The sequence below is a fragment of the Alnus glutinosa genome, chromosome 6 (genome assembly GCF_958979055.1).
Source record: "Alnus glutinosa chromosome 6, dhAlnGlut1.1, whole genome shotgun sequence".
Taxonomy (NCBI): Eukaryota; Viridiplantae; Streptophyta; class Magnoliopsida; order Fagales; family Betulaceae; genus Alnus; species Alnus glutinosa.
In genome coordinates this window covers 27,951,923-27,970,156 of record NC_084891.1, presented here as the reverse complement: position 1 = coordinate 27,970,156, position 18,234 = coordinate 27,951,923, and the positions used below count along the sequence as shown (strand labels likewise).

General features: G+C 35.7%; 2 protein-coding genes across 2 annotated transcripts; both read right to left on the bottom strand.

Annotated features, from left to right (window-relative positions):
* Nucleotides 1-5,286: 5,286 nt before the first annotated feature.
* LOC133870817 (uncharacterized) lies at nucleotides 5,287-9,258 on the bottom strand. The gene is made up of 6 exons (XM_062308045.1): nucleotides 8,582-9,258; nucleotides 8,440-8,488; nucleotides 8,269-8,320; nucleotides 6,342-6,505; nucleotides 6,137-6,250; nucleotides 5,287-5,692 (listed from the first exon to the last, which is right to left on the bottom strand). The coding sequence occupies exons 1-6, from the start codon at nucleotides 8,935-8,937 to the stop codon at nucleotides 5,534-5,536; spliced, it is 894 nt and encodes a 297-aa protein (XP_062164029.1). The 5' UTR covers nucleotides 8,938-9,258; the 3' UTR covers nucleotides 5,287-5,533.
* A 1,027-nt stretch (nucleotides 9,259-10,285) lies between these two features.
* Nucleotides 10,286-11,048, bottom strand: LOC133870747 (chaperone protein dnaJ 11, chloroplastic-like). Its single transcript, XM_062307953.1, has one exon. It carries the CDS (start codon nucleotides 10,991-10,993, stop codon nucleotides 10,496-10,498), a length of 498 nt encoding a protein of 165 aa, XP_062163937.1. The 5' UTR covers nucleotides 10,994-11,048; the 3' UTR covers nucleotides 10,286-10,495.
* Between the last annotated feature and the right edge of the window lie 7,186 nt (nucleotides 11,049-18,234).

The following is an 18,234-nucleotide window of genomic DNA, read 5'->3' as shown; positions in this document are numbered from 1 at the left end:
CTCTCCTGCTCGAGCAGGGCCCGCCCGAAGAGCCCTAATGCTCATGCAAGAGCTCCTTTGACAACTCTCCGACAATTTTTCCTGCCTCTCTTCTTTGAAAAAGATATTATAGTGAATCTTTCCTCGTTTTTTTTTTGGATTAACATTAATACATTGAAGGGGGATCGAAGCTGTCGTTCTCAATGTATTAATTAACCCACATGGACACATGGTCTAAGCTCCTTCCTTTGATTTAGTCTTTTTGTGGTAGATTCTCCCAACAATTCGGTTTGATTGCTGACCAGGTGCCGCCATTAAGTACCAATTTCAGAAGGGATAATGCTCTCAAGTTTATATTCTTAATAAAATATATATATATTATGCTCTCAAGTGTATATTATTTGACGTAACAATAAAAATTATTATGAGATTAAAAATTAATAGTAACTTTTTTCTGACGCATCAAATAAAATGTATGTAGTATTTCTCTTTTGAGAATGGTGTTGTTCACCTTCCACTTTCTTCCAACAAAATCGGATTTAGATCCTTTACCATTTCCAGTCTAGAAAGGAGGAAGCCAAAAAAATTTAGGGGTCAATAGAAGAAGCTCCTTGTCCAGGTGGGCACCTACTGGGTTTGCTGCTCGGACAAGGCTCGTCTCATAGACCCATTACCAAAAGGGAGACAAAAGTAAAAAAAGAATCTCACTCCAATCATTTTTTTTTTTTTTTTTTTCTCATTTTACTCATAAAAAATAAAAAGTACCCAAAAGGAGAACTTTTTTTTTTTTTTTTTTTTTTAAGAAAATAGGTATATTATTTGTCTCATAAAAATAGAGCAGTTTGCTCTAACAAAAAAATATATATATAAAAAAAAATTCAAATTTAATTTATGACATTTTTAACTGTCATTTTAACTAAACCATAGGCAGTAGAGTTTCCCGCCCTTTTAACATGAACTATTTGCCAAATCGCACTATTCTAAGGGTCTGTTTGAGTTTGCGATTTAAAATAATGGTTTTAAAATATACGATTTGAAAATTGATTTTTAAAAACGCAGTTAGACGTTTGGCAAAATTGCAGTTTAGTTTTTAAAATCGCAAATTAGCCTTTAAAATTTTATGTTTTCAAAAAGTACCATATTAATTGTGATTTGAAAAATCAAATTTTCTGCGTTTTCAAATCGCAATTTTTTAAAACGCAGTTCCCAAACGATTTATGTTCTGCGATTTGGTTTAAAATCGCACTTATTGTCTACAAAATTGCAATCCCAAATGCACTCTAAGCACATCTCTAGTTTCATATTTTCATCCGCTAGATGTTCATAACAACTGGTCAAAAAGGAAACTATATATATGCATGTTCTGCTCCATTATATAGTGAGAAGAAAAAAAATAGGAATTAGAAAAGAAAAGAAGGATTGGATTTCCAAAGTAGTAATCCCAAGATTAACTTCTTCCAAAGTTCTTACAACATTCAAATGCCTTCAGAAGTACGTTAATTGGATTTCCGATTTCTCACAAGTGACAAGGCGGCTGTGGAGCAACTAGCAAGCACAGTTGTCCACATAGCCTTATCTTATCCCTTTGTCCCCTGCCTACTCGATCTCTCGTCTCATGCGAGTCAGCATGTTTTGGAGATAGGTTAAGCAGCCTCCGCTTTAAATTAATGTTGTGTGAGACTTTGAGAGAGACATATCGAGATTTATTATCTCCATTGCTAACAATTAATTAAATATAAAAGAGTTTTAGCATGTTTCTGACATTCCGCTTACTTGATGGGTAGGTGGCCGGGCTATAAAGGCTTTATTAGATTTGCCGTTTGAATTGCAAGCAATTTGAATAACAAATTTGCTAAAGATTTAAATTCGAGAGAGACAAACACGAGATAAAAAAAAAAAAAAAAAAAAAACCTTAAATGCTCTTTTTTTTGAGGGGGAAGGGGGAAGTTCAACCCTTATCACTCTTTTTCATTGGGTAAGTGAAACCTTAATCACTCTTAATGCACTATAATTAGAAACTGTTTTTAATTCTTATCATTCATTGGGAAGATCGATCTGAGATTGATTACAATTATCATTCCGCAATCTTATCTATGGTGCATGGTTGACGTTGAGCTTTGCCTCTTCTTTGTTTTCTTGTTGAGTGTGACCTTGAGAGGAGTCAGTTTCTAGCTAGCTTGTTGAGTGTGATCTGGAGAGGATTCTTGGCAGACTGGTCTTTGGATGAGTCGTTAGAGTTAGTAGCTATGTCAACTTCTGTAACATTTTGCCGGGTGTTCTTACACAGTTCAGTCGATTCAAATGACATCGGTTCAAAATGTCTGCTTTTTATGTGCACTTTTAAAAATTATGTAAGAATCACATATTTTGAATATAACTGAATTGTATTTGTTTTTTCCAACTCAATTTGAAAACTTTATCTATATAGACAAAAAAATCTAGTGTTGTTGGGAGTAGTGAAGAAAAGAAAGTCATGGTAATCCACATACCCCTTCAAACTACTACAACCCAATTGACAATCTCACCCTGGCCCCAGTCTTTCAATTGAGACAATGTTTTCCTAAATTACTAAAAAGTTGTCGATGTCTCCCATGCCAGCAAAAAAACACAAAACTTATCTTAAATTTTTTCAAGAAGACAAAAATACTCCTATAAATTTGAAAAAAAAAAAACGTAAAAACGAGGGGGTATCCAAATATTTCCGACTCTCCATGGGAGGAATTGGGGATGTTTCCAACAGGGGTTCTACAAGAAATGAAATGGAATTTGTATCAAAGGAGGAAAGCTAACAAACAAAGATGACAAAATACTTTGATTATGAACCTTCCGCCTCAGATGAATGACATTTGTGATTCAGAAGGGAAGATCTCTACATTAATTAACTGGACTAATCAAAAGGGCACGCGAAGAGAGTAAACGAGGAAGATAGCTCACTACTGCAAGTCCTTCATTGATTCATGGTACAACCGTATAATTTTAGAAGATATTGTTCTAATTAGAAGTTTGGGATTAAAAATATCAATTGGGTGATAATTTTACATATGAAAATTATGGGTTACAAACTTATCTGAAAATAAAATTTCACCAAATCTGAACATAAAGAGTGTTGCAGTTTTATATTTTAGGTGTTGTCATAAAGCACCCACCCTTTTTATGAATCTAATCATATCACAATCATAATGTCCAAAGGTGTTAAACAGCTGGCCTCCAAGAAAACGACATTGGAGTATGCTTTGGAATTATTACCAACAGCCATACATAGCGCGTTATACACCAATTTTTCTTTGCACATGAAAATGTACAGGGTTGGATTGATTAGGCTTTTTCAGAATGATTCTTTTATTATTATTATTATTATTTAATTTAAAAAATATTTTGATGTGATATAAAGATCTTAGCAAACGAGACGTAATTAAATACATTGTCCTGAAAAGTAATATGAATGTATTTCTATCTGATTCATGCATGAACCACATGAAAAACTCGTTAAAGATAGACAATTCCAAGCTTATGCTTGTCTAGTTCGCCAAGAAAATGACAGCATGGGGTCATGAAAATGAGAAGTTATTCGCAGAAAATATTGAAATAGAGACACGAAATTCAAAAAGATCTTTGAAATGTGGGACGCAGACTTGAGAGTTCCTCACAAGAAAGGAATTTCATCAAGTAATATCCGGACTCTGACAGCCGAAATTGTTGTGATATCAGCACCAAAAAAAGGCAGCCGTTCAAAGTCTGCAATTGGCGAGGAAGATAATCCTGCCGGCTTCCGCCAGGAATCGAAATCCTGAAATAATTTTTCGTCAGCCGATTAAACACACTCGAAAGAATTGGCATCTTCTGATTCGTAATCTTCTTCCATAGACAAGAACCGATAGCAATCTTTTTGATTTCTTTGGCTGTGAATATTTGACATCGCATCAGCTGATCGATGCAAAAAGCGACCCAAATTTTAATTTCTAAACTTCATTATTGTGATACAAGTTGCTTATTTTACCACCCAATTGCTTTGAAGCTTTCTTTCGTGACAAATCCATTACTATCTGAAAGGTGAAAACCACCCACTGGCCAGTGGCCAATACGTCCTCCATTCTTCCCCTCGGGGGCCGGGTGGCCTACTACAACTTGGCAAGATATTATTTTAAATGCCAAATTTCCACTTGCAAATTCTTGATTAATTAAGCCATGATGTGGAGGGGTTGATTGGTACGGCTACGTCTATAGAATAAAATAATGGTAGGATAAAAATGTAATTTTTAGTATTATTCAGAAAAGCCGGCTTCCGGCATAGAAAAATCATTATCCGGGCTTTTTTTTTTTGTGCTAGGTATCTGGGTCTCTGAAAGGTAAGGGCCAGACCACGTACTGAAAAAATAGCAGCGAAACCCTCTTTTATTTCTGTCGCATTTCTTAAACAACAACCAAGCGAGTGATTCCAAACTGTGGAACAAAGAAATGGCAGCTCTCCCGCTCAACCTCTAATAAGGGCGTGCGTTTACTGTAGAAGTCAGTCTTACTGGTTTGTAGATGAGGATCCTCTGTATTTCTAAAATAACATTACAATTAAATTTTTAAAATCCAGACTATTCTCTTTATTAAATAGCTCAAATTCTATCATCTCTATACTTTTTTTTTTTTTTTTTCTTCTGAGAATACAAAGGAAATGGCTAAGAGGATGGGGATGGGGATCAGAGACAACTGGAATTACAAGAAAAAGACAATTTTGATAGAAAGCTTACAAATATGGCTGCATGGAAAATTCTTGTTTTACTTTACACTAAGGTATATCGTCTAGACCAAACTTCGAGCAGGCAATGGCCCAACCCTCATCCGAACACAAGTCTAATAATAGTTGTTACATCAACGCGGCCCAACCCTAAATCTAGGGGGCCTGTCCTGAACTCAAGGGTAGCCGTAGCTCAGGCTAATATTTAAAACCCTAGATAGTTATCCTCGTGAAATGATCTATTTCATTATCACTAGTATATACAATGCTACAACAAAATATACACCACCATTAGATCCGTAAAATTTGTAAAATCTAATGTAGACAATGAAACAGATCATTTGAAAATCCTAATTTGTTGCTCATGACCTTGTTTGAAAAAATAAATAAATAATACTACTCTTCACACCCTTTTTATATTGGCTACAGTTCACTTAAACTATGTTATATCAAAAAATGTGAAATGAATTTGATAAATGGGTGTACATCGTAACAATTAAAAAAAAAAAAAAATTCATTCTGATCAATCGCCAACACACCCAAAAAGGTAGTTGGACCATCCAAAGACATTTCAGAGTCCGTTCTCCAGATAATATATGGTTCTCCAGTCCAATTTTTGGCAATTCACTCAACAATTTGCAATAGTTAACACCGGGTAGCGACAATATGGCATCCGCTAACCTAAAACCGTATACCCCATTGTAAACTCGGGTGCCCATTCATGACAATATCATCAAGCATCTAATATTACCCTGCATCTAAGAGTCGTGTACTTCAGAAAGAACTACTTAAAGGCGCAAAATAATGATACAAATGAATATAATCATATTAATCACTCCCCATTCGCTTCACCAGTGAAAGAAGGAAACGGGTGAGAGACTTTCTGGCAGCCATTATTGCTGCTGCATCTACCTCTCTCTCGTTTTCCTCGGTAGTGACCTGCCGTTCTTGAATTGAGTGAACTCTCCGGACAAGTTTACGCAACTCCTGTTAAGAAATGCTAACATAAGAGATGGAAACCAAAAATAAACAATCCCATGAACCCACTGGAAAAAGGCATACAGTTTATAAGAACAGTTTAACCAGGTAAGGATGGTTCATTTTGGGGCTTAAATAAAATAAATTTGCTTGTTAAAAACGAGGACAAAAGGTTCAAGTGCAAATCAACAGACAACATTATAGTCAATCGCAACATAACAATCGCTTGTAAACTAAACACAAAGCCTGCTAGAAACTTATTTAGCTTCGCATGTTTGACATAGTACAGAGTGAACTGACTCCTCTAACACCCCAAACCAAATCACCCCAATGAATTTGTAATATACAAGATTCCAACAGCTCTTTGATCAGAAAGTTGTCATATCCATAGCAATGATAACATATACTCAATTCATTATGTGATTGGAATCGCAAAGGTGGAATTCAACTTACCTGACGGTCAAACTCAACACTCCGAACTGAATAAACTTCATTGGTGATTTCAATGTCCTTATTGATCAAACCTTCAAACCATCTGGTTGTTATGTCCATGTATTCATCAGACACCTGAAAACAATACTTCAGAATTAAGGAATATGGTTCCAGAGGCATAATACCTCATGAAGCTTGATAAAATTTTCAACATATGATACTAGACCTCCTCCTCTTCTTCCTCCTCGTATTCAGTTTCTTCAGCTTCTTCACCGTCCTCTCCAATAACCATCGAACCTGACAAAGCCTGCAGCCTACTCTGGTCACCATCTTTTGTAGCCTTAATCAACTCATCCATCAACTCAGGTTGCACTTCCCTCAGCAGTTTACCTAACAAAAATATAAGTATCTTTATCAAAATCACATGCATGTGAACCACAGACCACATAAAATATCATATCAAACTTGCCATGCAAGTCCCCACCAATTGCAGTAAAACAAAAGCATGTCATGCAGAATCCAGTTTACCAAGTTACGATCATGTCAAGATATGCAAAGCAAACAATACTTTTTGACGGCACAATACAATTTAGCAGGCAAAATGCGAAAAGAAAAAGGTGTACGAAGTCAGCAGACAGGAAAAATCATATAAGATGACCATGTACCATGGACACTCGGAAGTTCTAAACTTTGCAGGCACCATTTAGAAATAACAGAATTAAGCATATGCTATTGATAAAAAAATCAATAAGTATAATTTTTCACCATAACTAATTGACATTCAATCAACTACAAAATCCTAGCTATAGGCATGGAGTACTAGCATCTTTGTCATGCAACAACCAAGACAGACGCCAACTAGAATATAAGAACTTTTAGAGAATTCACATCCTATGCAACAAATTAAATTTTTAGCTAATTTGGCTAGCTCTATAGCAAAAAATTATTAAAAATCTCCCTACTCCGACTCTTCAATTTGGCTCTACTTTTTGCAAAATGCTATAGTACTCAACAAAAAGCATTTGTAAAAGCCAAAAAAACCCCCTCTCTCTCTCTCTCTCTCTCATGGCGAAGGTATCCTTCTTCTCCCATAGCACCAATAATTAAGAAGCATTTTGCGAGGAAAAAAAAATACTTGCCCTACTTAAATTGGAGAGAAAATTGTCCTATTTATATTGAAAGCATAAGACTCACCAAGTTCCCATTGATATGGGATCCGCACAAGGAAAACACTTGCCTTTAAATGGTTATTAGAAGCATCCTAACCATTTGGGGAAAGATAAACTTTAAAAAAAAAACATGAATGTTAAGAAAACACGAACTTTTGGGAAGAGACGAATTTTGTAAAAAATAACCATTAGGAAAAAACAGAATAAAGAAATAATATTTAAAAGGGGCAAAAAAGAATATGGGTACATATAAAATAAATCCCTGGGTTTTCGCGAAAATCCTAAAAAACCCCCTCACTTTTTTTTTTTTCGAACATTGAATCCTTTAGTTTTTCGGGAATTTGAAACAGGTCCCTCTGTGAGTTTTCCGTCCATTTTTCTAAGCTCCGTTAGTGCCACATCAGCATTTTCGCCACCTCATCTTAAAATATATATATTTTTTATTATTTTATTTTATTTTTTGAGCCACCCCCGGCCCTAGGGTTGGCCTCGAGCCACCTCAGAGGCGGCGCCCGCCACCTCTAATGGCAACTCCCAAACCCCTCTCTTCCCTTTTTTTTTTTTTTTAAAAAAAAAAATTAATTATAAAATAAAATAATAAAAATATAATATTTTAAGATGAGGTGACAAAAAATGCTGATGTGGCACTAACAGAGCTTAGAAAAATAGACGGAAAACTCACGGAGGGACCTGTTTCAAATTCGCGAAAAACTAAATGATTCAAAGTAGCTAGTTAAAATAAAATAATAAATTTTTTGACATTTTATTAGACAAAGTAGCTAAAGTTTAAAGAGCCGGATGAAAGTTACAAAATTTCCTCAACTCTAATGTTTAGGCAGAGTCAATAAAACGTAAGCATAATGTAGCGGTAAACCATTATAACATTCTTTTGCGTGCTATTAACTAAGGAAAATAGTGCAAGTAGCTAATCAGCCAAACCCTACCAACACATGAGCCAGTATTATAAGGAATAGATTTGCATACCAATATAATTGAACTGCCTTCGCTTTCCTTCTCGCACATCAGGCCCTAATTTCTGCCAGACCAAAAAACAAACACCTTATCTTCAACAATAAACCACAATACCAAAAGTTCACCACAACAAGAAAGAATATTAACAAACTAACCACAAAAATTATACAACTACGGAAGCACCTTCACTAGCATTATAGCTTCCAACACCTCTTGCTCAAGCAAGGCCAATCTGCAATTAAAGCAAAATTTTGATATAACAATTCGTAGTATGAAAAGCGTATAGAGGGCTAATTTTGTAATAAGGACGCTTTGGCGGGGGCACCTGAGGATACGTTTGATTTGAGGGGTAGAGAAGGAGGCGAGCTCCATGCCCCAACGGACGGCGCGCCGAGCCTCGCGTTTAAGCTCGTTTCGGCTCTTCCGTCCATCGAGATCCGAGTCGCCGCCACCGCGTTGTACAAGATCAGACGGTATTGGCGAATTGGGCTGTCTGAGGCCGCGTGTTCGGTGATGGACGTTACGATGAGCCCAAGGCACTGCGGTTAGCGAGAGATGAGGAAACACGGTTTTTGTGTGTGGTAGGAAGAGTGAGGAGAGAAAATGATGTGGTGTCGTGCAGGCGCAGCCCTGGTGATGCAACGTCGGCCATTGCTTTAGACGCCGTACCAGATTGGCCATTTGCTTCGTGTGTTCGCTCTATCCTCTCGTGCGACGCGCCGTCCGGTGATTACCACTTGATCAGCAGAGTGTTCAAATAACGAGCCGAGGTGAGGCCCAGTTGCATACAGGAGGTTAGACGGCCCAGTTGACTAGGGCTAGAATATCAGTAGGAGATGAAGTCCAATAACCCACAAGAAGTTTAGATATCCAATAAGTTGAGTTTCTACAGGGTTCTGGTCCGATCGGATCGGATCCATTTTATGTGAGATCATTTCAAGACTGTCGGAAGCAACATTGTCCAAGACTCCAAGCACTCTGTATCACCCTCACATATGTCTGCAAATGCTTGTACGACGATAGAGAGAGTTGATATAACACATCGCCAGACTAGGGCCTTCGTTGAACTTGAATACCTAGTGTCTTCACATAAAGGAAACACGAAAACAAGCATATTTTTTACTCAGGCCCAACCCATTTTTGAATATATAGTTAGATGAGTAATGCTATTTCTTATTAGACTATCATGATAAAAAAATTAGTCATTAATTTTTTTATTTGTTTTTTTTTATAATAATTAATTTTTCCTATCACATAATCTAATCATCTAGTTGTATAACAATTAATAATCTATTAAATAACATTACTCAAGCTAAATAACTTCATACAACTTTTGTATATTTTATATTCCTTACAATTGGATTGCAATTGGTGCATTAAAAGGCTCGTGGAACTATCCATATGAACAAGCGAAAGAGATAGATGAAAAGGAAGCTTAAAAAAAAGAGTTATAGTCTCACAAGTCATAATGCTATGTGAACATGTCAAAAAAAATAAAAAATAAATAACCTCACAAGTCACATCTTATGATCCTTAAGATGGATGGACCCATAAGACCTCTCTTAAATTGCTCATACCTTTAATTACGTCAATCTTACAAATTTAATAGTTATTTGTCAAAAGATGAGAATAGGAAATATATATATATATTAAAGAATACTAAATAAATTTTTCTTTACAAAATTTGGAAAATTTAATAATAATAATTTTTTTTTTAAAAAAAAAAAAACAAAAATTAACAGAAAAATCCAATCCAATTTGGTTTTGGAATTCGGGCACAAAAATTCGTGGTGTCTAATAGAATCCCAAATCCAAGACAAATGAGGTTTGCAGCCCTGCTGAGTGAGGACAGGTGACCGTTGCAATTTTCGGAGAGGAATGTGTTATTTCTAGGCCATTTTGGTTTACATCGAATCTACCATAAGATAGATTCGGTGCAATTCGAACACGCCAATTAGAGGGATCCTCGTTCATTTTATATTTTATTTACTTAAGAATCGGGAACTTTCAGCAGAAAAGAAAGTGCGAATAAAAAGGAAAATGCAAATTTTTCATTCAATTTCAGGCTGTTAAAAAGGCGCCTGTTTACATTTGTACAAAATATTACCGCTGGGTAACAGACTTAACGGTACAAGCTACCTAAAATACCCTCAATGCTTTAACTTCTAATTAAGATCAAAGTCGATCTGTAATTTGATGAGTAATATGTCCTAATGAGTCTTCCTGCTTAATTTTCTGGCTACCAGCATTGATCCGTCTCCCATTTCCGCCGTGTATGTCCAGCAAATCCTGAACCCATCGTACTCGTACGCGTCGACATTGCCACGGAATAACTCATCATCCGCCGCCTACTGTAAAGCACGCGATCGTAGTCGGCGCGTCTCTCCGGATCTGAGAGCGTGGAGTACGCTTCATGAACCTTCATGAACTCGCACCCTGAAGTCTGACCCCTTTGACCGTTAGATACCACGTCAGGGTGCACCACTCTCGCCAGCCTTCTGTAGGCGGTCTTGATCTCCTGACACGTGGCACCCATTTGAATCCCAAGAACCTCATAAAGCGAGGCCGTTGATGTAGTGTGGGACCCGGTCCTCTCGGCCGTCGATGCACATGCGGCGGAGATAGGAGGCGCACGGAACTTGACGGAGTTTGGGGACGAGCGATGGCCGCTGATGTTGATGAACTTCGGGCCAACGAAATGGGCTGAGTAGCTCAAAGATGAGGATGTAGAAATCATTGTCACTCTTTTTGTTGTTGTGCTGTGGATTGTGGATGTTTCGAAGTGGAAGGATAAGGATGAGTTGCTATTTTATAGGGAGTGGAGATCTGGCTTGACCACGGTTAGTATGGGTGGGTTAACAAACCATAAGCTTATCCGTTGGGCGATTGGATCTTGGCCTAGGCTGACTCAGCGAAACGTCGGTGTTCCAGAATCTTTCCGCGTACAAGTTGTACAATCTTTTCTTTTTCTTTTTCTTTTACGCTAAAGTATGACCTTTATTTTTTAAAAATAAAATAAAATAAAATAATAATAATAATAATTATACTTTCATTCATAATCGTTTTTTTAAAAAAAACATGTTGCTCTAAAACAATAATGTTTGAAATATAAGGAAGAATGTTGTCCTTCCATGTCTCATTTATAATATGTTTAACGATTTCTCTGGTTAAGATATGCATCGCCGAATTAGCGTCTTTATTGATATATTTAATTTATTAATTGTGCCTCGAAGTTAGCGCATCACCTATTTTCTCTACTAATTGTCCAAATCAACTTCAAATTCATCATGTGAACCTTACAACATTCACAATTTAAAGTTCATTCCCTTCCCTAACAATATGTTGAAGCCTTAGGTCCCTACTAAATTCAGGTGCATAGAAAGCTGTCAAAGCTTCTATTGCCACTGATTCTAAATTCCCAATTTTGATTAGGTTACGAGCTACAATTATTTGTCCCTCGTAATCTCTAACTACAATTCCTATGCCAATGCGTCTAATTATTGAATTTACAACTGTATGCCAATTTGATGGTCACTAAAGTATGGTCTTATTAATTGGGGTATAGATGACATATAAATGTCACTTAGAATTTATGAATAGGAATGGGAATACGAATATATCGTAAACGATCAAAGATCTTGATATTAGCATGCTTGTATAACACAAAAAATTTGGCATTTTAAAAAGGAATTGCAAAGTTCTTTTTTTTTAAATAGTTAAATCATCATTTATTCTAAAAAAATTATTTATTTAATTATTTAATTAATATTATAACATATACAACTTAAGGTGTTTAATTTGTTTGTTTGAAACAGGTGAGTCACGTAACACTCATCTCTTAAATTGTTTGAAATTTTATAATTTTTGAACAGCCTAATAACATAAGATCTCAAACCCTAAAATTACATGTTAATAAGTTGGGTTTGAATATTTGCGAATAAAGCCAATTAATTGATAACTTTTATATAAAAAGAATACATATATATTGAATATTTTGAATATTTTGCCCGTTCTAGAAATATATTGACTTGGAGCATTATTTCGCAGCCCCCACAAGATAAACATCAGTCTTGACTCCACCCCTATGTAGGGTACGCATAAAAAACATTGTTTGGCAAAAGTCATCGACAGGACATTGTCATTGGCTCCTGAGTCCTGTCAAAGCACTATTTGGGATAAGCCATTTGCATCCATTCCTTTGTCTCTGTCCGACAGTCCGTGTTCTTTTTTTCTCAAAAGAGTGTCCTTTATTTTTTTCTTTTCTTCTAGATAAACAGGGAAAGGTTAGAGGAGGTCCATTTCTTCTAGAAAATGGGAAAGGTTTAGTGGAGGTCCTTGAAAGCCATTTGCAATTCTTTTGAGGGGGCATCGAGACCCTTTCATGCAAATTGAGAAAGAGGACGAGGCCTGCTCGGATAAGAAGGGGACAAAAAATGAAAGGAAAAAAAAAACGAGGATGCTTCGAGATCTACGTAAGCACGGTGGCTCCATTCCTGATTAATTAGTAGGCTTGCCTAATACAATACAATATATGTGTAAAACAATTCTTTGTGTGTACATCACAGTTCATCTTGTTTGGTCACTTTCCAAACGTCCTCTCATTTATTATTATTATTATTATTATTAAGAATAACATAAGGTCTTTAGTAACAGTTTGAAAAATACCTTACTATAATTTAATATTTTTGCTTGAAGAGCCCATAATAATAACAAATTTAGCTACTGTCACAAAAAGTGATCATATATATATATATATATATATATATATATATTGTTGTTATTTAAAATTTTAAAGTGACGTGGCACTCTATATATATATATATATATAGATACAAAAAATTTCCCCTCTTAAAGCACTGCTTCGGTAGTGAACCTTTTTATTTTTTTATTATTATTCAATATGAGAGATGGGAAAAGGGAAAGTTACAAGGGAAGAAAAATACGAAATTGGTAGACAACTCAAACAAAAATCTAAGAACAAGTCGGAATGGCTCAAATAAATTATCCAGCTCATTAAGAAAATCAGAGCAGCCACAAAAGGCTGCTTACAGAGGCAAAGCAAATGATTTCAAAAGGGGCACAAACTTTGAAAGGTCTATCAATCCTTCTCAAACCTTCATAAGGAGCTCAGCAACAAAATAAGCACTAAAAGAGGTTGGATGCCTGTATCAGACACGAACCATAAAAAGTCCCTTTATTCATACAAGCGTTATAAGAGTTCAAGAGAACAAAGTTGCAAGCATTTAAGAGACAATAGTTACAAGATGATAAATTAAATTTATTATTGTTAATGTGGAAGTAGAAGAGACTTATAACGTTTAGACTATTTCTTCATAAATAGTGTTTTGTATACAATTTATCATCTTATAACTCTTGTATCTTGAGTGCTTGTAATTCTTGTCTCTTCGGTTCTTGTAATTTTTAATTCTCTCAATAGCCTTAACCCTACCCAAACCCTTACTTAAGGCAATTGCAACATCTGATAGAAAAAGTATCCTCAAACTACAAAGGTACTGAAAAACTAAAACCCAAATAGTAAACAATATAATACAATAAGAACGGAACAAAAAAAAAAAAAAACCAGCAGCAACGCACAGAGGAAGGCGATGAAGAGGTCGAATGATGGAGCCACGTGTAGGGGAGAAGTATCCACCGTGCACGTGAGAGCCACACAGCAACGAGCTGTTAGTGTAGTTTGTAGTTAGATGTATAAGACCAACATATATAACTAGAACCTCCTTTTTAGAGAGAGATGCTCTGAGATTTTTCGAGAGAGAGAGAGAAAGGTTTTCAAAGTTAGTTGCTTGCTTGGGGGGAGGGAGGAGAAGAGGCTTCATGCCTCCCTCCTCCGGGTGCAGAATAAGGGTAGTTTTTTTGTTCCCCTTTGTTAGATCCAGGAGAGGTTAGCTTTTCTCAAAGCCTTTAGGGCTTTGGTGTTTTGGTCCTCTTGGAGATAGTTCCGGTGGAGGTTGTTTGTGTTTTTTCTTGGTTTTTTTTCTCACAAGAATGCAACACTAGACAACCACTGGAAGTGGTTTTCTCAATCGTGTCTCTGGCCGCTCTTTCTTTGTCCATTTGTACTTTTAATGCCAGATCTGTGTTCTTCCGCCGGTACTTTTTTGCCAGTGCCTCGTCGTGGTGTTGGCCGTCATCCTCCAATGCTTCCTCTTCAACCACGGCCTAGTTGGAGTTCCAGTGCCCAGCGCGTGGCCAGCACGCACCAAGGAGGTTCCCTCTTTGGCAAGTGCGTGCGGGCTACAGCTATCTTCCAGGCCTTAGTAGGTGGTGTTCGGTGGTCCATGGAGGTCATCTACTGCGGGCAAATCTTCGGAGCTAGCTCGTGTTCCACACGCATTGCCGCCAGTGGCTCAGACACTCCCTATTTTGATCGGATTTGTGTTTGGTTTTTTTGTTGTATTTGTTTTTTTTTTTTTCCTCTTTTTTTTTAGTTTTGCCAAAGTCTGTCTATGAATTTGTAGCTATTACTAGTCTGTTTCTCAGGGCTTATTAGCTCGGACTAGTACTCTCATTTTAGTAGTGGAGATTAACTGTTAGAGAGTGGCTCATAATGCCTGATCTAGTAATATTTGTGTATTTGTGGGTAGCATCAAAGTCAATTTTTCTGGCTTAATATGTAGGGTGTTTGTACTTCTACTCATTGTGATGTGCCTTTGGGCTTCTTTCTAGTAATATAACGAGCTCTTCCTCCTTTGTTCCCAAATATATATATATATATATATATAAAATCCTTTTGTGCACTCCTCTAAAATGCCCGAACGAATTGCTAGCTCCTCCTAATACTGGACTGCGACTTTCAACTCCCTCCAAATTTAATCCAAGAAAAATCCTTTCAATTTTTTTTTAATTAAAAATAAATAAAGATTACTCAAAAGATAAAAGGTACAATCTCAAACAAACAATTAATTAAGTTCAATAAGAATATAAGATGAAGCCCACTTTTTTCGGATCACGATTCTTTTTATTTTAAATGAAATGAAAGAGCATTTATTTTATGGTAAATATTTAATGTTCAATTTTAAAAATTTAATGTTGTATATATTGTCAAGTCAAATAAAATTTTTAAATAACATGATACCATGTAAATTATTAAACATAACAAAATAAAAGTTTAACAATAAAATAGATCTTAACAATTTACTCCTTTCGATTATTAGTAATTCAAGTAATAAATATAAGATAGTTCTTATAGGATTCATATGACCCAACAAATGAGCAGGTTGCTGGAGACATGTTCGAAAAAAAAGAGTCTAAAAAACTCTTTAACATCTAATAATTCAAGCCCTAAAGTTGCTGGGATTTTATCTCGCAGACTGGCTCTAATTTTACTTTTTTTTTTCATCAATAAGTAATTATCAGTTTTTTGTTTATATATATATAAAGTAGTTATCAGTTATTAGTGATCTTTAATGCTTTTGATTGTCCTGTTGGGGAACGTGGCATGTATCATTCCTTAGGTACCGACATCTTCCAATGATATTTAAGACCAACCAAATCCAACTGTCAGACTTATTTATATAGCTAAAGTAAAAGAAGAAGAAAAAAGAATAAAGAAAAAATGGGGGGCAACTGTGATTGCAAGAAGACGCGTTTATAAACAGCTAGCTTTTGATCCATTTCGCTTTTAACTAGTTTTTTTTTCTTTTTAAACTAGTTTTGAGTATGAAAGAAAGAATTATTTAGCAGAGAAAGGTTTCCTGCTGTTTAATTTATAAAAGATGGAGAAAGATCTTTGAGCAAAAAAATCGAGAAAATGGAAACTTATGGAGTAACGTTATTATTATTTTTTTTCTATTTATTTGAAACTTTCATAAGGATTAATAAAATGGTACAAGGTTTTTTTTAATTTTAAATAAAATAAATAATATTAATTTAATAATAAAAATTTTAAGTTAATACATCTAACTTATCCTTAATCAGAACACATTTATATCGGACAAGAGACATCGGAAAATAAAAATGTATTGGATGAGGATAATGCGGCATTAACTTCGTATGAGTCTCGCCGCAATGGAAGGACGCGCCAGTCACACCAAATCCAGACTGGCTACGTACCCGAAAGACGGGAGGATTGCTATGCCACTTGGCGCTTAATTATGGGTTAATAAATAGGATATTATCCGATGGCGTGGGCGGATTGCTATGCCACACAGGCTCGTCGTAACCATGATTAACTCGGATCTTCGGATATGGGTTTGACAAACGGTAAATAAATATTCTCCCACATGAATCCACATGAATCCATAATGGGTGGAGACAAAGGATGCTTCAGTTACTTACACATTGGACACGTGTTGGATTGTCATAGAATGGACGGTGGACTTTAGTTATAAAGCCGACAACGTTTGACGTACCGATAATCTGATCAGAGTCGGCACGAAGTTTTAGAAGGATCTGAACTTGGAAATGCCTCTCTCCTCTCCGCTCTTGAAAACAAACGGCTTCGTTGGTTAACTTGGTTTGGTTCTGACGCCGTTTGTTTTGCTTTTGCTATCTGATGATGTCGTTTTAGAATGAGTACCAAGACCTTACCATGACCGCTAGGCCCGAAAGAGTCTGTTTTCATCTGGGCGATCTCAAATAGTAGATTAAAGCCCGGCCCGAAAGAAAACCCATCCCAGATGACAACAGACACTGTTGGGTCTATATAGCTGTTTGAATCCGAAGCAGACACGACTTGACTCAACCCATGGGCCAGCCCACTCAAAGTTTTATTGACCATAAACTTCACTTATCTCCCGAATTATCACCTGATTTGTAATTTTTCAATTGAACTTTAAAAATTTGTTACGTGAGGTTTTACTTTCAATTATCCTTCTTTGTTATAATTTTCTGCGTATTAAGATGGAAAAAAGAACAGAAAATTTTAAGAAGGTAGTATATCTACACAATGAATGATCATTTCTTCTAATTTCATGCAAGTATTGGTTTATTTCAATTGGGTTCACAGTATTTCAGAACTGAAGCCCATTGCATTCATCCTTTGTCATGACCGCCTACTGACGATTCAAAATAATTATCATTTTCACATGGTAAGTCCTTAGACATCCTGCTCGCAAATATGATTCAAAATTTAAATAGAATTTATTATTAAAAATTGACTTACAAAATGGGGATATTTAAGAATTTATATACCCATGATTAAGAGTCTTAAGATTGTACTTAAACTACGTGAGATATTTAGGATCGTATCATTTTATTATGCTTTCCAATTGACGTCTATGGCGGCCCACTCTATTAGCACTAACATGATAGTAGCCATTTTTTTTTTTTTTAAAAAAAAAAAAAAAAAAAAAACAAATACTCTAACAAACAACCCAACAAACGAAACACACAAAACTATTTTTTATCTTTAAAAACACCATTTCTTCTCTTTTTTAAAAACAAAACTCCCACAACATATGAACAAACATACCCAAAAGGACAAGCCAAAAGAGAGAAAGACCATTCGTTTAACCCATATGCCGCTATATGTCCGAGTAGCACAGGGCGAACTAGAAAATATAACACATATTCCTTACTAATCAAAATAAATTACGCAACCTCTCTTAGATTTTTGTTTCCTTGTAACCATTTTCCCATTTTCCCATTTTCCCATTTGATTTTTCTTTTTTAAAAAACCCAAATCTTGGATCCACCCGAAATTTCAAATTAGCTAGGGTTTAATGAATGGGAGACATAAATCTTTTATTTCTTAATTATCTATAATCCCAAATAGCTTAGTCTATCAATTTATTTTTTTTAAACTTACCTCCCACACCTTCCTCAAATCCTGAGTTTCGCAATAGGAAAAACCCTCCCATTATCAGTAAATCCCTTGATATGGGTGAAGACATGAAACAACATCAAAGTTCATCTACACAATCATATGCTAACATGAATGCAAATTAAATGATCATTAACTTTTGTATTAGATATTATTAACATAATGATGAAGTTGAAAATCATTTTTCCCATGGG